General features: G+C 45.7%; 1 protein-coding gene across 1 annotated transcript in view; it reads left to right on the top strand.

Annotated features, from left to right (window-relative positions):
• Positions 1–25,119, top strand: part of PLCH1 (phospholipase C eta 1) — a 230,968-nt gene that overhangs the window by 24,111 nt on the left and 181,738 nt on the right. The window contains exon 2 of the mRNA XM_069975469.1: positions 14,020–14,133. Coding sequence (XP_069831570.1) covers positions 14,055–14,133 — 79 coding nt within the window. The 5' untranslated portion in view covers positions 14,020–14,054. The remainder of the gene's footprint in view (positions 1–14,019; positions 14,134–25,119) is intronic.

The following is a 25,119-nucleotide window of genomic DNA, read 5'->3' as shown; positions in this document are numbered from 1 at the left end:
AATGAAAACATTCTAGTTCCATGCAGACTCTAGGTCCAAGCAGAGATAGAACTATAACTTTTCATATTACAGAAACCCAGGCTATACATGTATATTAGAAATAGTGTGGTATTGGAAAGGTGGGGTGAGGGGTCATTTAGAACAGGGTTTCTCAACCTGCGGTACGTGTACCCCAGGGGGTACGCGGCGCAGGTTGATGGGGTACGCGGGTAAGGGGGGGGGGGAATAAAATTTAGTTTTCAGTGCCGGGACTCTGCTATCACTCAGCAGTGTCCCGGTACCGATGCCCGTGGCGGCTCCGATCTCCCTCCCAGCTGCAGCAGCTCTGTACACTGGTGATGCTGCTGGGAGGGAGGAGAGGAGTGAGAGCAGTTCCATTTAGCCGGCGACCACGCGATGCACCGGCAGTGACATTCCCCGGACCCCACTCAGCTCGTGATAGGATCCCGACTCCCCTGCCGCTATCCGCAGAGTGGGGTCCGGGAGGGAAGGGGAGTCGGGATCCTATCATGAGCTGAGTGGGGTCCGGGGAATGTCACTGCCGGTGCATCGTGTGGTCGCCGGCTAAATGGAACTGCTCTCACTACTCTCCTCCCTCCCAGCAGTATCACCCACCCGCGGGTGCTATGGGGCGATTGCGCCTCCAACAAACCCTCTCTTCTCCCTCCCCCACTCCCTCCTTCACCTCCTCTCTCCCCCCCTTCTCCTCCTCTCTCCCCCCCTCTCCTCCTCTCTCCCCCCCCTTCTCCTCCTCTCTCCCCCCTTCTCCTCTTCTCTCCCCCCTTCTCCTCCTCTCCCCCCTTCTCCTCCTCTCTCCCCCCTCTCCTCCTCTCTCCCCCTTATCTTCTTCTCTCCCCAGTCTCCTCCTCTCTCCCCCCTTCTCCTCTTCTCTCCTCCTTCTCTTCTCTCCCCCCTTCTCCACCTCTCTCCCCCCTTCTCCTCTTTCTCTTCTCTTCCCCCTTCTCCTCTTTCCCCTTCTCCTCTTTTTTACCCCTTCTCCTCTTCTCTTCTCCTCCTCTCTCCCCCCCTTCTCCTCTGCTCTCCCCCCTTCTCCTCTGCTCTCCCCCCCTTCTCCTCTGCTCTCCCCCCTTCTCCTCTTCTTTACCCCTTCTCCTCTTCTCTCCCCTTCTCCTCTTTCTCTTCTCTCCCCCCTTCTCCTTCTCTCGCCCCCTCCTCTTCTCTCCCCCCTTCTCCTCCTCTCTCCCCCCTTCTCCTCCTCTCTCCCCCCTTCTCCTCTTCTCTCCCCCTTCTCCTCCTCTCGCCCCCTCCTCTTCTTTCCCCGCCTTCTCCTCCTCTCTCCCCCCTTCTCTTCTCTCCCCCCTTCTCCTCCTCTCGCCCCTCCTCTTCTCTCCCCCCTTCTCCTCCTCTCTCCCCCTTCTCCTCTTCTCTCCCCCCTTCTCCTCCTCTCCCCCCTTCTCCTCCTCTCTCCCCCTTCTCCTCCTCTCTCCCCCTTCTCCTCCTCTCTCCCCCTTCTGCTCCTCTCTCCCCCCTTCTCCTCTTCTCTCCCCCTTCTCCTCCTCTCTCCCCCCTTCTCCTCCTCTCTCCCCCCTTTTCCTCCTCTCTCCCCCTTCTCCTCCTCTCGCCCCCTCCTCTTCTCTCCCCCCTTCTCCTCCTCTCTCCCCCTTCTGCTCCTCTCTCCCCCCTTCTCCTCTTCTCTCCCCCTTCTCCTCCTCTCGCCCCCTTCTCTTCTCTCCCCCCTTCTCCTCTTCTCTCCCCCTTCTCCTCTTCTCTCCCCCCTTCTCCTCTTCTCTCCCCCCTTCTCCTCTTCTCTCCCCCCTTCTCCTCTTCTCTCCCCCCTTCTCTTCTTCTCTCCCCCTTCTCCTCTTTCTCTTCTCTCCCCCTTTCTCCTCCTCTCGCCCCCCCTCTTCTCTCCCCCCTTCTCCTCCTCTCGCCCCCTCCTCTTCTCTCTCCCCTTCTCCTCCTCTCTCCCCCCTTCTCCTCCTCTCTCCCCTCCTTCTCCTCCTCTCTCCCCTCCTTCTCCTCCTCTCTCCCCCTTCTCCCCTCTTCCCCCTTCTCTTTCTTTTCTCTTCCCCTTCTCCTCTTTCCCCTTCTCCTCTTCTTTACCCATTCTCCTCTTTCCACCTTCTCCTCTCTCCCCCCTTCTCCTCTCTCCCCCCTTCTCCTCTCTCCCCCCTTCTCCTCTTCTCCCCCTTATCCTCCTTCTACTCTCCCCCTTATCCTCCTTCTACTCTCCCCACTTCTCTCCCTCCTTCTCCTCTCTCCTCTTCTCCCCCCCCTCTACTCTCCCCCTTCTCCTCTTCTCCCCCCTTCTCTCCCTCCTTTTCCTCTTCTTTCCCCACCCTCTCCTCCTTCTCCTCACAAGTGACCCCTCTACTCTCCCCCTTCTCCTCTTCTCTCCTCCTTCTCCTCTTCTCTCCCCCCTCTCCTCTTCTCTCCCCCCTTCTCCTCTCTCCTCTCTCCCCCCTTACCCTCTTCTCTCCCTCCTTTTCCTTTCTCCCCCCCCCTTCTCCTCTTCTTTCCCCACCCTCTCCTCATTCTCCTCACAAGTGACCCCTGAGATGAAAAAAGACGTCACTTGTGAGTCACTAAATGATGTTTTTTTATTTCGTAGAAAGTTATTTAGTAGGGGTGCCCCAAGGTAAAAAGAAATTTCCAAAGGGTGACCCCATCACAGACCTCTCTTTTCAGCATTAATCAATAGCAACATCAAATCAACCATCAAAACATCTGGCTACATAGCGAGGTATCCTGACTACATGGGGGGAGGTATCTGGCTACATGGGGAAGGTATCTTTTTTACATGGGAGAGGTATCTGACTACATGGGGGAGGTATCTGGCTACATGGGGGAGGTATCTGGCTACATGGGGGAGGTATCTGGCTACATGGGGGAGGTATCTGGCTACATGGGGGAGGTATCTGGCTACATGGGGGAGGTATCTGGCTACATGAAGAGGTTTCTGGCTATATGGGGGAGGAATCTGGCTACATGGAGAGGTATCTGGCTACATGGGGAGGTATCTGGCTACATGGGGAGGTATCTGGCTACATGGGGAGGTATCTGGCTACATGGGGAGGTATCTGGCCACATGGGGTAGGTATCTGACCACATGGGGAAGTATCTGACTACATGGGAGAGGTATCTGGCTACATGGAGGAGGTATCTGACTACATGCGGGATGTATCTAGCTCCATTAGGAGGTATCTGGATACACGTGGGAGGTATCTGGCTACAATGGGGGAGGTATCTGGCTACATGGGAGGTATCTGTCTACATGAAGAGGTTTCTGGCTACATGGGGGAGGAATCTGACTACATGGGATGAGGTATCTGGCTACATGGAAGGGTATCTGGCTACATGGGAGGAGGTATCTTACTACATGGGGGAGGTATGTGGCTCCAGTAGGTGGTATCTGGCTACACGTGGGAGGTATCTGGCTACATGAAAAGGTTTCTGGCTACATGGGGGAGGAATCTCACTACATGGGGCAGGTATCTTTACCTACATCGGGAAGTAACTGGCTACATGGGAGGAGGTAACTGACTACATGGGGGAGGTATATGACTACATGGGAGGTATCTGGCTACATGAGAAGAGGTATCTGACTACATGGGGGGAGGTATCTGGCTACATGGGAAGGTATCTGGCTACATGGGGGAGGTATCTGGCTACATGGGGGAGGTATCTGACTACATGGGGGAGGTATCTGACTACATGGGGGAGGTATCTGACTACATGGGGGAGGTATCTGACTACATGGGGGAGGTATCTGACTACATGGGGGAGGTATCTGACTACATGGGGGAGGTATCTGGCTAAATGAGGAGGTATCTGGTTACATGGGAGGGTATCTGGCTACATGGGAGGGTATCTGACTACATGGGAGGAGGTATCTGACTACATGGGGGAGGTATCTGACTACATGGGGGAGAGGTATCTTACTACATGGGGAGGTAGCTGGCTACATGGGAGGAGGTATCTGACTACATGGGGGGAGGTATGTGGCTACATGGGGGAGAGGTATCTTACTACATGGGGAGGTAGCTGGCTACATGGGAGGAGGTATCTGACTACATGGGGGAGGTATCTGACTACATGGGAAGGTATCTGACTACATGGGGAGGTATCTGGCTACATGGAGGAGGTATCTTACTATATGGGGGGAGGTATCTGACTACATGGGGGAGGTATCTGATTACATGGGGAAGGTATCTGGCTACATGGGGAAGGTATCTTGCTACGTTGGGGGGGGGGGGGTATCTGGCTACATTGGAGGTGTTATTTGGCTGCAGGGAGACATATCCAGCTCAATGAGACACATCTGGCTAGCGGCAAATCTGGCTCCATGGGACATACCTGGCTGCAAGAGGCATACCTAGCCAAAAGGGGCATATGTGGCTGCAGGGACATATCTAGCTGAAAGGGGCATATTATTACTTGTCCAAGCTTCTGCCTGCTTCCCTAGCTCCCAACTTATTGACTGCCTGCTGCAGCCACTGATCTGTGACCTGCGAGACTGAGAAGCAGGTGGGAGCATTGTCAGGTAAGTATGATCTGTAAGGCCAGGCAGCTAATACGTTAAATAGGCAGTGGCTACATTCTCGTAATGGAATGAAAATCTGCTGCAAAAATGCAAAACTATGGGCCACAACAGTACAGAGTATTGCAGTGGATTTTGCTGCAAAATGTATGGGTGTATCTTCCCTAGGGCAAAGATTATAATGAATCGTATCCCTGGGGGTACTCGGCTGGAGCTTCTTGTCGCATGGGGGTACTTGGCTTGAAAAGGTTGAGAAATACTGGTTTAGAATATTGTTTTTGTTACCTGGATAACCCCTCTATACAGGCCAGTTATTAGGTGATTGAGCTTTCGTAGAAACACCCATTCCGAGTGCTTGGTCCGTATATGGTACTTGGCCAGTAGTTGAGCTAACTGTGATGCCAATTCTGTGGTGTATGGCTAGGGATGTTAGTTGTCGTGATGCCAGTGCTAGTTCAGCACACAGGTGTGTTGTTGGTACCTGTTTTGTAGTTGGCCGGTTTGTGTCCCCAAATGGTCAGTAACCTGCCAGGTTGTAGTGGATTCCTTAAGCTCTTGTCACGGTAGTCCTGGGTGGCAACCGACCCTCCCGAACTATAGGTCCCGCCACCCACAGAAAGGGAAAAAATAGTTTTGTGTGTATGGGTGCTAGTGCGTATGAAGTATGAAGAGTCCCAGTGTTGTAAAAATAGAACAGCTTTACTGCAGAGTTCTTTAATAGTACAATACACTTTCACAGAATAGATAAATCTTTGACACAGGCTTAACCCCTTAATGACATCGGGCGTAAATTTACGCCCTCGCGCCCTGGTACTTAACGCATCAGGGCGCAAATTAAGCCAGATGTTTCCCCGATCGCTGTGTGTTCGCACACAGCGATCGGGGAAGATGGCCTGCTATAAATCATAGCAGGCCATATTAGCTTCTCGGCACGGGGGGTGGTTAACACCCCCCCGTGCTTACGATCGCCGCTATTGGCTGATCAATTCAGATCAGCCAATAGCGGCGATCGGAACCTTTCCAGGTCATCGGTGACCCGATGACCCGGAAAAAATGGCTGCCGGTGCTGTCCGAGGACGGCACCGACCGCCATTACTGTAAAAAGTAATGGTGTTCACGGTGCCACCGGCCCGATCGCCGTGAACGGCCGGCCGGTACCGGCCGGCCGTTCACGGCGATCGGGCCGGTGGCATGGCGATCAGAGTCCACAAAAATAGTAAATACCTGCTCTGGACCCCTCAGCTAGGTAGCTGAGGGGTCCAGAGCAGGTATTTGTACATTACTCACCTGTCCCGGGGTCCTGATCGGCGTCTTCCGGGTTCGCGGCGTCCTCTGTCATTCCGTCGAGTCTTTGGCTATTTCCGGCGGTCCCCATCGTGTTTTTTCGGCTTTTTTCGGCTCCAGCCTCGTCTTTTTCCGGATTTTGCGCTCTGCTGCCCTCTAGTGGCTGATATGTGTAATACACTTATCAGCAGCTACAGGGATGTTCAGAATGTAGAAAAAGTTTTTTTTTTTTTTTCCAATTTATTTTTTTTTTATATTTTCCGCACCCTATCGCCGCTGAGTGTTGATCAGCATCGCACGAAAGTGCGCTGCTAATCAGCAACTCCTCCTTTTTGGCGTAGGGTGTTTTTTTTCTATATTTTCCTGCCACGGTCTGCTAAGTGCCGCACATAAGTGCGGCATTTATCAGCAACTCCTTTGTTGGCGTAGGTTTTTTTTATACTTACTGTAAAAAAACACGTAAAAAACACTAGATTACACCACACTACATTGAATAAAGTTTGACACTACACCACTACATACCCCATATACTAGTCCCCGTATAAAGATGGCCCCCAGGGTGTTTTCGCCGTCAGAGGGATACGTTATTATTGCCTCCGACACTGAAACAGCCAGTAAGGATGAATGGGGGGATCCTTCTTTCCTCCATTCATCCTCATCATCCAGTGACGTGTCTGGGGGTAGCGTAGCGTACGCTGCCCCCCCCAGACACGTCTTTTCCCCAAGTACCGTCCCAATAAGAGATGACGGTATGAAATTCTCCAAACTCTGTGAGAGTACCTCAGGGTACACTTACAGATATAGGGTACGTGCACACTGCGGAATGGCGAAGGATAACCCTTCGTGCATTCCGCAGCTGGCACCTGCCGGCGGACTAATGCGGGCGCGTGTCTCCACCGTGTCATAGACTCCAATCTATGCACGGGCGGATTCCATCGTCCATCCAAAGAATGAACACGTTGGACGGAGAGCGGAATCCGCCAGTGCATAGAATGGAGTCTATGACGGTGGGTGCCAGCTGCGGAATGCACGAAGGATTATCTGTCGCGATTCCGCAGTGTGCACATACCCTTAGAGTGTATGTAGGAAGGGACACCCGAATACAGCCCCAGATGCCCCAGATGCCCCCTCCCCCCATCCTCTGAACAAGTGGGAAGATCGTTCGGGAACTGATCTTCCCACTGCTGGATAAAGGTTACCACCTGTACGGGGATAACTTTTATATCAGCACCCTTCCTTCCGGTCCCTCGCTGCCTGAGCTACTGTAGCTTGCGGCACGATCCGAAAATATCAGAAGCAGTAATAGAGCCCTAATATTTAGCAGCCATGGAGCGGACCCAGCACTTCTGGATATGTGGGACCCCGTATCGCACCAGGACAACATTTTCCAGGTGACGTCCCCCACACTGGAAAACTGGAGACCCTAGAAGAAGTGCAGACTGTGGCGTAACAGGGGGATCAGGAAGGACACCATTTTCCAGTGTGACACCTGTCCTGATCACCCCGGCCTCTGTATACTGGATCGCTTCAAGGCGCACCACACGTCATTGGGGTTCTACATTATCTAAATTCTGTCCCTTATTCCTATTTCAGGGGTCACGTTGATCCGGGGATTATTCTGATCGCCATTATGGAGTCGGGAAGGAATTTTTTCCCAGTGATGAGGCTACTGTTGTCTGCCTCACGAGGGTTTTTTGCCTTCCTCTGGATCAACACAGATTGAGTTTGATGGACACCTGTCATTTTCAACCTTATAAACTAATAATTGGCCTAATACCCCCAAATAAATTAGAATTGTCCCTTTTACCCAGCTAAATAGGTATGGCCGCCAATCCCATTAGAGGATGCCATGATGCAATTACAAAGCCTCTGTGCGGCCAGGACAGTAGAAACCCCCCACAAGTGACCCCTTTCTGGAAACTACACCCCATAAGGAATTTAACAAGGGGGGTAGCGGGGATATGGCCCCCTGGTGACGGCCACATTTGGGATGTGAAAATGAAAAAAATTGTATTTTTTATTTTCTCGGCACATGTTCTACGTAAGTGCCCGTCACCAGTGGGGTCCATATGCTCACTGCACCCCTTGTTAGATTCCTTATGGGGTGTAGTTTCCAGAATGGGGTCACTTGTCGGGGGTTTCTACTGTCCTGGCAGCACAGGAGCTTTGTAATTGCGACATGGCCTCCATCCTCCATTCCAGCCTCTAAATGGCGCTCTGTCCCTTTGGTGGCTTGCCCTGTGCCCATATGGCACATTATGCCCACATGTGGGGTATATTCGTACTCGGGAAACTACCCTACACGTTTTGTGTTCATTTTCTTTTTTAACCCTTGTGGAAATGGAAAAAATCAAGACTAGACCAACATTTAGTGTAATTTTTGTAAAATTTTTACTCTAAATCATTAATCTTGTCATGATTTTTTCATTTTCACAAGGGGCTAAAAGATAAAAAAAAAAACACTAAATGTGTAGCGCAATTTCCCCTGAGTACGGAAATACCCCACATGTGGACATAAAGCACCATGCGGGTGCAGGGTAAGCCTCCGAAGGGAAGGAGCGCCATTTGGTTTTTGAAGGCTGGATTTGGGTGGAATGGATTTCGAGGGGCCATGTTGCATTCAAAAGGCCCCTGTGTTGCCAAGACAGTTGAAACCCCCCACAAGTGACCCCATTATGGAACCTACACCCCTCAAGGAATGTTGGTTTAGCCTTGAATTTATCATTTTCACAAGGGGTTAAAAGAGAAATAAAAAACAAAATGTGTAGAGCAATTTCCTCTGAGTCCGTAAATACCCCACATGTGGACATAAAGCGCCATGTGGGCGCAGGGCAAGCCTCCGAAGGGAAGGAGCGCCATTTGGATTTTGGAGGTTGGATTTTGCTAGAATAGATGATGAACGCCATGTCGCATTTACAGAGCCCTCGTGCTGCCAAAACACTGGAAACCCCCCACAAGTGAACCCATTCTGGAAACTACACCCCTCAAGGAATCTAACAAAGGGGTGCAGTGAGGATATTGACCCCTTGATGACGGGCACATTTGTGCCATGAAAGTGAAAAAATGAAAATATTCCCTTTCACGTCACATTGTTCCACATTTGTGCCCGTCACCAGTGGGGTCCATATGCTCACTGCACCCCTTGTTAGATTCCTTGAGGGGTGTAGTTTCCAGAATGGGGTCACTTGTGGGGGGTTTCCAGTGTCTTGGCAGCACGAGGGCTCTGTAAATGCGACATGGCCCTTGAAATCCTTTCCAGTGAAATTCAGCTTCCAAAAGCCAATTGGCGCTTCTTCCCTTTGGAGGCTCGTCCTGCGCCCCCTTGGCACTTTATCGCCACATGTGGGGTATTTCCGTACTCGGGAGAAACTGTGCTACACATTTTGTGTCTTTTTTTCCCTCTTATCCCTTTAAGAAAATGAAAAATTGAAGGCTAGAACAACGTTTTAGTGTAAAAAATAAATTTTTCTTTTTTCACGCCATATTGTTCGGAAAATCTGTGAAGCACCTGTGGGGTCCAGATCCTCACTGCACCCCTTGTTACATTCCTTGAGGGGTGTAGTTTTCTAAATGTTGTCCCTTTTGGGGTGTTTTTTAGGTTTTGGCACCCCAGAGCCTCTGCCAACCTGAAGTGGTAAGGTCAAAAATGACCAAATATAACGGAGGCGTTGAAATTCACTAGGCACTCCTTTATATCTGAGGCTTGTGGTTGCGTCAAATAGCGCAATAGGGCCACATATGGGGTATTTCTATAAACTGCAGAAACGGGGCAATCAATATTGGGGTGCATTACTCTGGTAATAGGTTTATAATTATGAAAAATATTGGATTACAATAAAATCTCTGCACAGAAAATTAAAATTTTCAAATTTCTTAAACACTTAGCTTTTATTTCTGTGACTCCCCTAAAGGGTTAAAAAACTTTCTGGATGTGCTTTTGCAGAGTGTGGGAGGTGCTTGGAGAAATAGAGTAGAAGAGAGGTAGTTGTAGCTGTGCTTAGAGAGTTGAGTAGAGGAGAAGATTTTGTCGAAGTAGCCTTAACCCAGTGTAGCAATGTACTCTGCCAGAACTTTGAAGAAATACTTTAGAGTGAAATACTTGTACTTTCACCTGTGTTTAGAATATGTCTGACCACCTTCTGGCCTACAGTGTCGAGCTACCCATCCTAATAGGGTTATACAAGCCCCAGCCATGGTTATCTGGGTGTAGCTAAGCTTCCGGGCCTTCCCAGTTACCTGCGTTGCGAGATAGGTACAAGAGGAGTTACTTACTTAGCACTGGTGTTACTAACTTAAGCTGTAAGGAATGTAAATATATTTACTTGTTTAGAAGGTCAGTGCCATATTGTAATGGCTGCACTAAATATACAAAATATCACATCCTTAACTATAAGTAGACCTCTTTCGGTAGCTTTGTCCTATCTGGGCTAGTTCCTCTTGTGTTTCAGGATACTGCCCGGCACTTTCTAGAGGTGTTCTTGGCGTTGGTTAGGGTGTTTCTGGACTCTTTTCCCTTTTAAGTGCTTAGCACTGCATAGTAGGTATAGTAGGTATAGTAAGAGTAAATAAAGAACTGGTTGTCTCTAGCTGCATCTGTACACACTCGTGTCTAGACTAAACTGCTCTTTGTCCCTGTCAGGGGTCCTGGTGGCAGCCAGGCCCTGGCTTAACTACAGCAGGAACGGTAGGTTTTGCTTCTTCCCTCTCTGAGAATCTGGTAAGAACTGAGACTACACTTCCTCCCATCAAGTAACTCCTCCTACAGGGACCGAAAGAGAACTTCCCTGTGAGTGTTGGGGATGAGTGTGCGCAAAAAGAAAGAAGAAAAGAGATTTGTTAGAAGTAGAGAGCACCTCCTAGTGGTCACTAGCAACACATGGTACACATAAAACATTAACCCATGACCTTCCTCAGCTGTGCAATACATAGGAATACAAACACATATAAAAGATCAAAGAAACTTCAAAGTACTTCATCACCACTTAAAGAGGTAGTGCGGCGCTAAAAAATTATTCACAGAATAACACACATTACAAAGTTATACAACTTTGTAATGTATGTTATGCTTAGCCAATCGCGGCTGAGCCGCTAATGACGCGGCCGCGTCATCAGCCGCTAAGCCGCGATTGGCTGAGTATAACTGTGCTCAGCCAATCGCGGCTGAGCACAGTTGTGACGCGGCGGAGGGGGGACGGTGGCAAGGATTCGGCCGTCCGTCCGAAGATGACGTTTGGCACAAAATGGCGGACGGCCCTCGACACGGATCAGGTAATGTATAATGCACCACACACTTCCGGGTACACGGGCGGGGGTGGTGGGACACGGGAAGGGGGCGATTCACAGACATAACATACATTACAAAGTTGTATAACTTTGTAATGTGTGTTATTCTGTGAATATTTTTTTAGCGCCGCACTACCCCTTTAACCTGAAGGAAGGAGCTTTTTGAAAGGTACACAGGAGAGATAAAAACACCTGTGGTGGGACACCACATATATAAACGGACCAGTGTTCAGACAACAAATGAGTATTGTCATCCTTCGGTTGATCCCATCTTTTGTGTTTTGCTCTCTTAGGCCTTATTCTCACATTCCGTGAATCATTGAAGCTACGTTGCATGAGGCTGCACGGTGGAATCGCAGACTCCTGGCATCATGTGTAATTATCATATCTGGAAAGCCGAAAATGTTTAACTCTTTGCCGGACTTTGCTGATAAAGCCGTGCCATGTTATACTTATCTTTCCATGTCCCCTGGTGTGCTCCTGACATATTTCTGTGGTCTTCACTCACCACAGCTGCCACTGACACTGGCCAATCAGTCTCTGCAGTGACAGCCCACTCAGCCAATCACTGTCCATGGTGCTCTCCCATCTTGGTCAGTGATTGGCTGAGCAGCCTATCACTGCAGAGACTGATTGGCCAGTGTCAATCAGCTATGTGGAGCAGGGAACAGGCAGGGAGACACCGGGGGAGCATGGAGAAGTAAGTATATACCTGCTGCATGATCATCGAGCCGTGTATTAGACTCAGAAGTAAGCGTCAATGTAGAAGATCTGCTCTCTCTTACATTGCGCATCGGGTCCTGTAATACACTCCTAAGGCATCAAAGTTGGTATGTCTAGCTTACCGATTAATTAAAGGATACAATTACTGCTTTGCGGGAGCAGCTTGTGTGTAATTGGCTGCATTAGATAGATTAGTCACTGCTACTTGATAGAGGTTGATCACATCAAATCTTTAAGCTAATCTGCTAGGAATTGATGTCATTATAGAGGCTGAGTAATCAGCCTTATTATCAGGAAACCATGCCAGATAATCATTAGAGAACTGGATGGCTGGAAGAGGAAAACAATAGAACGGCACACAATCTATCCCAGAGAACACACCCCTGGATGTCTGACCGCTCAGTACAAATTAAGACCCATTTACATTGAACAGTTTTTTTAACCCACCAGTGAACAAATAATTTGAGGGAAAAAATAACATTGGCAAAGATCTGATGGAAATTTATAGTGTAACCAGCGGCCCTACAAGATTGAACATACTAAAAGTATAAAAGCCTATAAGGCTGCATTCACACGTTCAGTGATTTTCAAGGTCCGTGGATGAAGTCCGCTACTGATGATGCAAAAAAAAATTCTGTTTTGCATACGATTTCCATCAGTGTCTATGTTTTTCAAGGATCTGTTTAAAGCTTTTAAATTACACTGATTACATCACATCTGTGTTTTTCATGGATTGCACTGGTGTACAGGATGTCAGATCCAAGCAATCCGTGATTGCAAAAACATCTTATCCGAGTTATAATATGTCCTACTTTTTCATGGAACAGATTGTGGAATTGTGATCACGGATAATGTGTGAATAAGGCCTAAGTTGTATGCACATTCTGCCAGGAATGGGGGATTTGCTGAGAACAGTCCAGTGTCTGTGACATATATTAGGCAGGTTGTGCACATGAGATGGTTATCTTCCCAAACCTCCCTTGCATGCTTGGCTGAGCGTGCCTCTTTCTTCATTTGAGAGGGTCTTCTTTTCGACCAACATCTTAGGACAGTAGTAATGTCGCCCATACTTTCAGTTGTCTTCCACCTTTAATGCATATAGGGTTGCTTTAGCCTTGCAAACCTATGTTGTGTATAGTACCTGCTTTACAGTTTTAAGTGGGCAGACACACTATTAGATTGGCTAGACAAGTTTATTGCAGTGGATAAGCCACATCCGGAAACCACTGTCAGCACTTATCTCTGATGGGAATAAAGGATCAGGGGTGTTGAGATCCAGTCTGTCTGATCCATGGTTTTATCATTGTCTTCTTCTTACTCTTTAGATTGTTGTTCGATCCTAACAAAATGTTGAAATCTGACCTGCCCAATGCCTATTTTCCCTGATTGTCAGGATTTCCCCATATGTATACATTTGATATATACCTCTGATGGGAAGCTCTGATTGTGTTAGGTCCAATTATATAGAGAAAAAAAGTCTACCGTATGTTTTTCTGTAATGGTCTTCTGTTGTACTTTCCAAAGCAACTGAAAAACAGTATTCCAATGCATATGACTCCATTGGAGCATGAAAGAACACTGTTCTAGCCTTTGTTGGATTGCTGGAGCCCTATGATTACATTTGACACATACACCAGAAGCTTTTCTTAGGTTAAAATTCTACGCTCAGAGAACCATAACGCTATAATATTGCTTTTAGGTAACATTTATGTTTCTTGTATCTTACATTAACATGTATGCTGAAGTTGGCCTAGTGTGCAAAGTACTTCAATAAATGGAGGACAAAGACTGCACTTCACTAAGAAATCCCATTAGTACATGCCCGAATGTGACGTTTTTGCAGCCCATGGACTGATTTCTTTATAAAGCACATGAACAAAAGACAAAATAACACACTGTAGTCACATAATGGGGGTCTATGGATACTTTTACCATATACACAGGGGCGTTCTCCTGATTATTGCCATTGAACCTGCAGTTTGGTGTTGGTTAATGACTATGTAAGTGGAATTTCTAAATCTCTTCTTATATGTTTTAGCGTTACATCAGAGGTATTTATATTGGAGATGAGGTACCATTGAGCACTGGTAACATGTTCTTTCATGCAGTCTATCTGTGTATGTGTGTTAGCATAAATTCTGCCGCTGTAAGGCAAATACCAGCAGGCCTGTCTGATTTCTTAATCAACATCAGAATCCGATTTGAGGTTTATATATTTGTCTTTTCAGGAGAGATCTGTATGTGAATACAACCCAAGTGTAAAATGAGCTCCTGGAATCTGGAGAAGCAGCGTCCTGTGCTGTACTGCCGACATTTCTTGGCTGACAATGGAACGTTTCATGGTATAGTCTGATTTTTTCCTCCAATTCTAGTCTTCTAGTCTAGAAAGAAAACAGCAGGAAAAGTCATCTGTTGAGCTGCTTAGACTTGACCAAAATTGCACTTGTATATTGCTTCATTTTGGTAGCAGAGGGTTCTAAAGAAATGATGTTCTCTGTCCAGTGTTCTCTGTTATCACACATTTCACACTAGGGTTAAGTTGACTGCAATACTGTTTAGTAATGTTATTGGCAGAATAAGTCATAAAAGTTACTTTTATATTAGTTACTCCAGTTCTGAGGTCCTGCAGAGACATTCACATATGTGTGCCTGATTCCTTTTTTGTATTGCGGGTGGGCCAGCTCACATGATAGGGGCAGGGCAGTGCTCCTAATGGTGCTCCGGGCTGAGGATTACACTGCTAACAGCACAGGAACGGCACAGAGGAGGAAGGTAGAGGACATACCTTCCTCCTTGACGCCCGTGCGCAATAGGGGGCTATCAGTAGGTTAATTTGTCTAACCTCCTAATAGTTCTCCTTGAACATTATGGATTTTCAGCCAACAGTAAAATGTAACGTTCTCAGTTTCATTCCTTTTACAGCATTGTCAATTTAGCCCTTTTCATATTTTGTGTTTTGGGTTTAAAATGAAATCTAGTGGGAAAAAAACATGCAAATACATTTGAAAAATACACAGCAAACATGGTAAAACTTTGAATGTCATGTCAAACCAGTCTATTTTGCTAGATTGTATACTCCTTATATACAGATATTAAAAAATGAAAGCCCAACCTGTTCTGCCACCTGCCCCTCGGTCACCACAAAGGCCAGTGTACATAGGGAGATTCTTGATGTAAGAATATGCTAGCAATTGTTCTGAATAATAAAAATTTTTATCATTTGCAAAACAAATTGTACATATACAGTAGAGAAATGTGACCACCATTGCATGGAAACAAGGTTTTAAAGATATTTATAATAACCACCAGGTGGCAGTAAAACCCCATTTATAGCAGGTGGATGAGCACACCACCATTCATATATATACTCTTCATTCTTCAGTAACATTCCTCAGTGTCTGGTTCATGTCACCAACAATTGTTCTTCAGATTGTATATAAACCATGTCTTGGCTTCTGGTTGTGCACACATTTATACTATACAGCCATACTTTATCACTCTGCCAAAATAGTGGTGTCCATTAGAGAAAAACAGTACTGAATAATTGCAGAAGTATTACAAATCTTTAAGAGATAAGTACACTCTTTATTAATTCATCCAGATGCCAAATAAATGGCTAAATGTAATAAAAAGAGACAACAACTGTAATTCCAAGACCGGATAAAAGGCAGTATCAACTAATTAAACTCAGTTAGTTAGACCAATAGTACTACATATAACAGCAGGCAAAAATCACACATATATATATATATATATATATATATATATATATATATATATATATAGTTGATGGTTACTGTATGTAGCTCTTAGCTTCTCAAGCATATACCCCATATTCACTAGTTGTTGTTTGAGAAGAATAAATTGTGTTCCAATATAATTTGTTCATGCTATATAGGAATAGATTCCTCATTTATCAGTATGACATCCAATACTACAGATACAGTGCAGAAATTGAAGGCGCTAAATCCAATATAAACCATGTTCTTTTTAGATGGAAAACAACAGTGTGCAGAATCCTCCTAGCTTTGCCTTATATCCTTAGTGCTTTCCCAGCAGGCCTGGTGGTAATACCCCGTATAATGTGTATCATAATATCTATTATGTTTTATAATTACTCGGGATTTTTGTAACTCCTTTATTTTAATACTGGTAAACCTGGCTGTCTTTATCGGTGCTGACATCTTGTGTAAGTGCTATATAGAAGGATGTAGGCTTAGGAAATGCTCTATTTGGCCAGCTTGGGCATAAGTAATTGTTGGTGGTCTCCCTACCCAATGGCAGCCTATGTGTGTTTACATCCTATCTACAAATAGCAATACTTAATGGAAGAAAATAAAATGAAAGAGCCAGAAGTCATTCTTTCTATGTGCCCTCAGTAGCTAAACCAACAATGTCATGCTTCACATGGAATAATTCTAGCTTTGAAGTGAGTGTGGAGGGACAGGCAGCCCCCTAATATGTGCTGAGCTATGGAGCATTTACAGCAAAGAACTGACTAGTTTAACTAGTCTTTCCACTTTACCTTGAAATGACAGGATATCTTTTTTTTGCATTGTAGTTTAGCCTTTAAATGGTGTGTACTGCATATCTTTGCTGATAAAACAAATATTGTATTGTTATATAAACACTAACAATGCTAACAATGCATGTGACTGTTCATTAAAAGGATGTATACTGTCCCATCTCCCCATCCATAAAGCAGTTAGTGGCAGCCTGTCACTTCAAACAGCTTTGCAGAAACCATTAGTACAAATGAATAGAAAAAACTCTGTAATAGATCTTATTAGGCAAAACAGCTTTCTTTAATAGATCTTATTAGGCAAAACCGCTTTCTTCTGTACTCACAAGGTTGTTCTCCTTGTTGCCCTGGAAGCAAAATTCTTAGTGCCCCTAAATATTTTAAGTGAGTCAGATGGTAATCGGAAGTCTTTGCTTTTGTTTATATATTTTATTCTATGCTAATTGCTTATTGTGCTAAGTAATGCACATACAGCAGTAGGGACTCCCCAAGAGGATTGAGTAAGATTGATATTACATCGGACGATTTTCTGGCGATGAACAATAATCTCAAACGACTGCTATTACAAACTATGTTAAATCGTTCTTCCTATTACACAGGACGATGATCGTTACTTACGGCCGTTCTTGCACTCATCCTTTCCTGGCTGATAGACCAGGGAACGACCGAGCGATGTTCAAACGATTTGTGAACAATCAACACTGAAAATAGGTCCAGATTCTATCAAACGATCAACGATTTCCCGTTGCTTGTTTAATTGTTGTCTGGTTTTACACGGAACGGGTATTGTTTAAATCCGAACAATCTAAGGATTTTTCGAACGATATTTGTCCAGTGTAATACGGCCCTAAGCATAAAGTGCCGATAAGCAGACCGAGAGGGTGCAGGGTTTCTGGCCAGATAAATGGCTGAAATGACAGGTCAGACTGATCAGTGTTGGTGTGAGAACTTTTGAAGGTTTCCTACAGTTAGGTAGGATTGCAGGATGTTGCTTTTAGAGTGTATATAGTGTATAGGAGGCAGGACTGAGGCTAGTCTGCATCCACACTGCACTGAGTAAAGGGAAAGCTGATAGAGAGATGGAGTTTGCTGGGTGGTAACCAGGAGGGAAATGGCTCATACTTGTGCTAGAATGCCCAGCACTAATGCTACTCCATATGTACATACACAGGGCAGCCTATCCTGAACAGTAACCTGAAGTGACAGCTACACTTTAAGAAGTGTTGAGATGTGGATACAGTGGGGCAGATTTAACCCCTTAAGGAACTATGACATACCAGTAAGTCCAGGGGACATACCAAGTCCGGGGGCTCTATGAGGCAAGATCAGGGGCTGAGCCCGCTTCATAGATGGGAAGGGCCGGCTGTTAATAGCAGTAAAGTGCAGGGAAGTATTGATCACATGGCTACTTGTCATTAACTCCTTAAACACCGCTGATCGCTAGGTTTAAGTGTCAGTGACAGGAGCTGAACTCTTGTCGCTGTCTGATCAGGACCCCTGCAGTGGGACTACATGAGGATGCAAAAATTGGCCTGGTCCTTAAGGCCAAAATCTACTGTGTCCTTAAGAGGTTAAAGCTGTTAAACGGTTATACAGTATAAGGCTATGTTCACACATGGTATGGTCACGGAACGGCCGGTGTCAGATAAGATCAGTACCGGCTTTATGATTTTTAGCACCGCTGAGTTCTGATGCGGGCGCATCAGTGTGCCCTCGCATCAGAACTCCCCACTGCACTCAATGGAGCGTGCGGCTGTAGCCGCGCACTTCATTGTGTGCACTGACAGGCTCTGACATGTCAGTTTTTTGCACCGCTGCTAGAGATCATGGCCGGAGTGTATACTATGTGTATATGCTCAGGCCAGGATTCCATAAACGGCAACATAACGCATATTTTGTATGAATCACGGCCGTTGCTGCAATCGGCAACAACGGCCGTACTTTTAAGAAAATATACGTTGTGTGAACAGAGCCTACAGTTAGACTAGACAATTATCCCAAATTTATCAGTGGCTTAGGCTGTTATGATAAAATAAGAGCATCATTTGACTGTCTCGTCTAAGTTTAGCCCAACTATTACTTGACCTAAACTGAGCCAGAGTCCTATATCATATATCATACAGTGTTCTCATTGGGTATTGTGCGATCTGTGTGTGTGAAGTAAAAATCACTACATTCCAGAATCTGACATTTTATACAAAAATGTTCCCTGGGCAGCTGCTTCTATTTCTTGTATTCTATTCCGTACTGTCACAGAGGTAACAGCTGTTGCTGAAATCTATGATTTTACTCAGGTTAATCTTTCAGTGTATTGGGTTGATTTGGCAGCTAACCAAGTGTCATGAAACAAGGGCTGAAACCATAATCATAAGATGAAAGTATTGTCAAAGTAAATCTGACTGGCACCGCTCCTGGAAGTCAAGAAACCAATTACACATCTCTAAGTGACCAAAATGTATTGATAGCTTGAACAGTGTGATAGATGATCATATTCCACACATTATTCTATGTTGGCTACAATGGCAGGAGCCTGACATCTTCTCAGCAGTGTAATTCAGGGCTGGATTCATTACAATCTGGCTTGTAGTCCACAGATACTCATATGCCAGGTTTACTTTCACCAGGAAACAATGGGATCTATTCACTGGGACTTCTCAAATGACTATTTATTTAGAAAGATGATTGTGCAGACATTATTGTCCCCTTTCTGTCTACTGTCTGTCTAGTTCCTAGTGTAACAGCGACCCATAAACTGGCCATACTCATTAGACATGTGTAGCTGCCAATTAGATGACCAACCATCTAATATGTATGGGAGCCTCCTGTCTCTTCCGCAATGGCAGATGTAGGGGGAGGGAAGAATCAGGCATGTTGGATTCAGTTGACTGATCAGTTGTTTCCAGTATGATAAGCCTATACAAGAGCTTTCTCCCCTCTCCCCATTAAGAAAACTTGCAGGCTTGGCTGAGCCTGAGCATGCATGTGTATGGGCTGGTTGGGAGAGAGAGCTGTTGGCTGAACAAGCTGGATAGTTACGGTTTGTATATGGGCAGCTGTAAAATCCCTAGTGAAAATATTGACTTGTGTATTTACATATTTATTATCCAGTTTATGGTTTGTCTTCCCCTGCAGAGCTGTTGGTCTCAAATCCACCGAAAGACAATGGGTCTGTGAAAGTATGTAACATTATCGTAAATAATAAGTTCTGCTTCTCTGTGTGAATGGAACTTTTTATAATGTCCCATCATTTGAATTGTACTGTGCTTTGGTGTAGCTTTTTTTGCATATATATTGCAAAGAGATATTCCGTGTGTATCTGTGCAAGAAGATCGTGAGACTCACACAACACCTTCAAAGTATCCTGTATGTGCATAGGTCATACATGTCACTTGTTTCTGTGTGTATGTTGGGGGGAGCTGTTGGGGAAGCACCTTTCCAGTGTGGGTGGCAGGCCTGCGGGTTTTTCATTTTCATAAGGAAGGAGGTGAGGCCTTACCACGGCCTCAGGCCTAATGGTGGCCCGTAGAACTTGCAGAGACACACATGTTCATAGTCACCTGGAAGATTTAAGACTTTTACTGAAAACTTAGCAACAAATGCAGATGAGAATGATGATCTCAGGTCTACCCCAAAAGGGAGTAACCATATTTGAATGTTTCCAACAGACTTGTATCACACATTGTTAGACTGCTGTCCCTTTAACTTTGTGGCCATTCAGCCATTATAGGCCAGTATTCTCTAACCTCAAGTGATGAGACAAAACCAACTTTACCTCAGTCTCTTATCAGGTTGTTGTGGCATGGACCTCCCCTGAGGAATGTTCACACCAGCAACAGTCTCTTCTTATATAACTTCTCATGTTCTCAGTTCTGTAGTAGAATAAAACAATTATATATATACCCTAAATATAGAGCTGTGGTGTGTGTTTGAGTTCATCCTAGTAAAACTAAATGAGACAAATCTGCAATATCAGATAGTGCCTTTGGACAGAAGTGTCGCTGCTTCTTGGAAGAAGTGCAGACTCCCCCCCCCCCCCCCCTCCGATCCTTTAATACTTGCCTTTCATCCCCTGACTCATTCTATGTGATCTATTGGACTGTGTGCGCCTAGTAAATACCTGTATACAGAGACCAAGAAGAGAAATTGCTGCACATTTTATTTTTTCATCCTGATACAAAATAAATTGGCTTGTGTCCAAGTATTGATCACCCTCACAGCTATAATGGAATAGTGTTTTATGATAGCAAGCTGGAGGAGGCAGGGGTGTGCGCTGTGGCCACCATTGCACCTCATATGAGCAGCCGGCCACAATGTGAAGTCCAAGAACTGAAACCCAATTCACCTAAACAAAATCCAGAATCTGCATTTTGGGTGGTGGTTCCCTTGCTTACCGGGTCTCATAGCAGGGCCGAACTTACCTCTATGAAACAAAACTGAAAACCATTTGAGTCAAAGTGATTTTTGATTATCTGAACATCCCAGCATTACAAGATCATCATTCCACTCATCATTTAAGTCCCATCAAATTTATTGGAGGGTGGGGGTGCGGGAGTACAATAAACAACCAAAACTCGACCATCCTCGTGCCTCCGTTGCACCATTCCCCGGTCCCGCTGTCCGCTGACAGAAGTAATTTTCGTCTTGAAACCTGGTAGGTCGCATACCCAGCTCTTTCAGCTGCAACGTCGCGGCCTACCTATGCGATTGCCCACTCGGCCAGTCAGTGACTGAGGCGGTGTCCCACCCCAGTCACGGCTGAGCAAGCAATCGCACAGCTGGGCTTAAGGCCCTATTCCACGGGTCGTTTAGAGGAGTAATATCGTTCGTATTCGGCCGATATCGACTGCTACGAACGATATTCGTCCCGTGGAATAGAGTGCAACGATCAGCCGACATCGTTCAACATGTTGAAAAACAAGCGACTGATATAGCAGCAATCTGCTGCCGTCGCTCCGTTGAATAGGAACATCGGCAGCAGACGCTGCTGTATCCTATGGGCTGCCCGGACGATCAGCGATCCCCCGGGCAGCCCCCCCAGCAGCTCCCCGCCGCCCCTCCCGCACTCACCCGCTCGCTGACGCCGCGTTGAATAGCGGCGGCAGCGAGCGGGGAACGAGGAGCAAACGAGCGCTAATAGCTCCTTCAAACGCTAATTGCTCCTTCAAACGACTCGTGGAATAGGGGCATTAGACGTTTCAGCTGAAAGAGCCGGGTACATGACGTTTCAGCTGGAAGGGCTGCAGGTCACCCCCCTGGCTTCTTGACTTTTTTTTTTATTTGGTGGGACTTCTCCTTTAACATCTGCCTACCTAACAACATAGAAGACTACTTTGACAGCAGCAAATTACATATCTTTCAATTTTACCTCTTAAGCAAAAAAATAAAGTAATATTGGTTGTATCCGCTCTTTCAGATAGCAGCTGTACATGCAGGGTGTTACGTCTTTAAATTTTTCTAAGCCTAAGCAGAAGCAGCTGACAGGTAAATGGGAGCAGAAAACCTAGCTAGAGAATGAGTGTCAGGGGGTTGAAAGGCACTGTCAGTCACAGCACTGATCCCTCCCCTTTCTTCAGGTGTCCAGCTGTCATGCGGCACAGTAATGTCATCTCCCTGATCTGCCGTTCCCACTCAGTGCTGTATGGGTGGATGATTATGCATGAATAGACGCTTATTTGCATTCATTGCCACCCTCATTGTGAAGGTATGAGGGCAGGAGATTTCTGGATGATCAAGAAGAAAAGAGCTAACTTCTAAATATATGAAGAGTTTATGCATAATATGAGGAAGTAAATGCAGAGCAGTAAAATTGTGACTCTGAGGGGTTCTTCCTTGTCCTATCATTAGCGTTCACAGTGCTAATCTTCGGTAACAAATGGCTTTCAGCCCGCGTCTGTAACTCTAGGTCCTAGCCTCATAAAGACAATGTGTAAGTCTTCAATTCATCAAATCAAACCTGAACCTTTGTTAAATAGCTGGCGCATGTAGCGGAGGGAACATCTGGATGATAGAACAGGTGTCCCATGGATTATGGCACGTTGTCCATATCGCACTGTAAAAGAAAATTGACTTTTCTCTTGGAAGGAGTACAGAGCATGTGGCGTCTTATTTTATTCCTCTCTATAGCCGTCCCTGTAAACTGGACCAGAAGTCGTTTTACATCGGCCATGCTGTGGATTTCTATTGTGGGTCATACTGTCTTATTTTTAGTGAGAGATAATCGAGGAAAAATCATAGACCACAGTAACAGATATAGCATGGCTGTTCATCCTGAGCTTCCTGTTACATGAATATAAACTATGCACCACCTGAGCTGTTCTGAAATTTACATACAATGACTGATATGACTAGCAATTAATTATTGAATAATAAATAGGAATTGTATTTACCAATACATTAGAATTGCTGTCATTTATGCTACGCTTACATGAAACGATAATTGGCCCGATCGTACGATTAACGATGCCGGAGTAACGATTTTTTTTCATAACGATCAGCGTTTAGACGGTACGATATATCGTGCGGAAAAATCGGTTTGCGATCATTTTAAGATCGCGCGCCCGCAGCCCGGCCCCCCGCTCATCCACAGCCCGGCCCCCCGCTCATCCGCAGCACCTGTGCCGGCTCGATCGCCGCCCTGATCGCTGCCGCTCCGATCGACGACGCACCGATTGCCCCCCTGCCGCCGCGAGCATACCTTACCTGCTCCGCGTAGCAGGTGTTCGAAATCCCCGGCTCCCCTCTTCAGTGCATTGATTGGCTGAAGAGGGGAGCCGGGAATTTCAAACGGCTCCTCTTCAGCCAAGATCGTTTTGTGTAAACGCAGCATTACATTTATCTCAGTCGTGAGACCTCAGCTGTTCATTAAATACAGCTGTGCTCTTTACTCCCCCGGCCCACTACTTCATCCCACTCGTTGCAGGCTGCTGGGGGATCGCTAGATCGTCCAAGCAGCCTATACAAGATAGCAGTGGTCTGCTGTCGCTGCACCTATTGCACGGAGCGATGGCAGCATATCGCTGCTATCGTTTTTGTTGCTGTTTCAAAATGTTGAAAGACAACGATCGGCCAACATTGTACATGTCAGCTGATCGTTGTCTTCAATTACACTAAGCGATTATCGGCCAAATACGGCCAATAATCACTTTGTGTAATAGGGCCTTAAGTTTGTATGGAGGATATGGGGAAAGATGAGCACGTATTGTCAGCTTTACATTGGATCTCACAGCGAAACTCAAGGGAAATCATTCCTCGTAAACTCATAAAATGACATAGGCAATAAATACTGCAGGAATAAAACCCCTCCCAAAGTCATGTTGCCCTTCACTTAGTACTGGGAAAGGGGGGGGGGAGTAAAATTGGTATTCAAAATAATTTTGGTAAATAGATAATTATTCCATTATCTAAACAATAACATGTACATAAACCCCGAAATAAGTATATGAAGTCTGTATATGTGCTGGGTTCCACATTTCCATATTTTATTTAACCAACCAGTGTAAAATGAATAGGATTGTGTTCTTAGAGCCATACATGTTTTTTTTTTTTTTCACATTCAGCAGCGATCCCATTTTACTGATCAGCCTGTCTACATTACTACTGTTTTATCTTATTAGAACTACAAACATTTCATTTGCATCTGTTCTAATGCCTATTAAGCTGTCTTTCTATTTCCGTGGGACCCCCTTCCCATTCTAACTGCGTCTGACTGTATAAGATGAATTCATTTGTAACAGGCTCCCTGTCATTTCAGTGCTGTGATTTACTTGCGTGACTGGACTCAGTAAGTGTGAGTATGACGTCAGAAAAGGACGTTCATAAGCCGGGATTCTGCTACACTGGGGCATATTATACTGTTATCTTATGGCAAAACACCAGTATAAAGACCAGTAGCTTCAGGCAAACATTAATTGAAAAGAATTATAGATTAATATACCCCATCAATATTTTATGATCCTCAATTCATTTATGCCTGCGGTTACTATGTACTATGATTCATTCTCATATATGTTTAAAAAGGAGCGCACATGAAGACTTGGGCTAAAAATCCATTTTCAGGGGTCATCTACAGTTTGTGAATTTGTAATTCTTCTGTGTAGGTCATGTTCAGTCTAGTTACACATGGATACAGTAGTATCTCTCATATTATTACAGGGATTCTCCTAAAGATACAGACGCCTCTGAGAGAAAGTTTAAAGGGGTTATCCAGCTTTAGAAAAACATTGCCACTTGTGGTGTTGGCTGCTAGTGTGGTGTTTTCCTGCTGCGACCGGTCACTTGCTAGATGGTACTGTGTGACTTTACTACTGTGGTGGTTGGTCGGTGGAGTATAGCTCAGCCAGTGCTAACTCAGCACTCAGGTATGGAGACACACCTGCTTTTAGTTTTTGTAGCTGGCTATACCCTTTCCCCAATGGTCGGTGACCTGCCGGGTTGTGATGGGTCCCTTGGGCGCTTATCACAGTTGTCCGGAGTGGAGTTATGACTTATCCAGGCTGTCAGTACCGCCACCCACAGAAAGGGGAGATGACCCAAGGAAAGTGTGGCTTGTGTGTAGTTGCTGGTATAATGATCCCAATAGAATAAATAAACTTCCTTTTTACTTAATAATCTTCTGTAAAACAGGTGACTAATCCTTGACTGAGGCAGATTTGACTTTATTAGAGAGAGTTCAGAGTAGTGGAGAGGAGTAGGTTGTGAGAGTCCCAACCAAATGTAGTACTGTGCTCTGCTTGAACTTTAAAAGAAGAATACTTGTGCCCGTGTGTCGACCTTTGTCGCTGTACCACCTTTTGCCCTGCAGTGTCCA

This window comes from Dendropsophus ebraccatus, chromosome 6 (genome assembly GCF_027789765.1).
Source record: "Dendropsophus ebraccatus isolate aDenEbr1 chromosome 6, aDenEbr1.pat, whole genome shotgun sequence".
Classification (NCBI taxonomy): Eukaryota; Metazoa; Chordata; class Amphibia; order Anura; family Hylidae; genus Dendropsophus; species Dendropsophus ebraccatus.
Note: the sequence above shows the minus strand (reverse complement) of the source record. Positions and strands in the feature narration are given on the sequence as shown.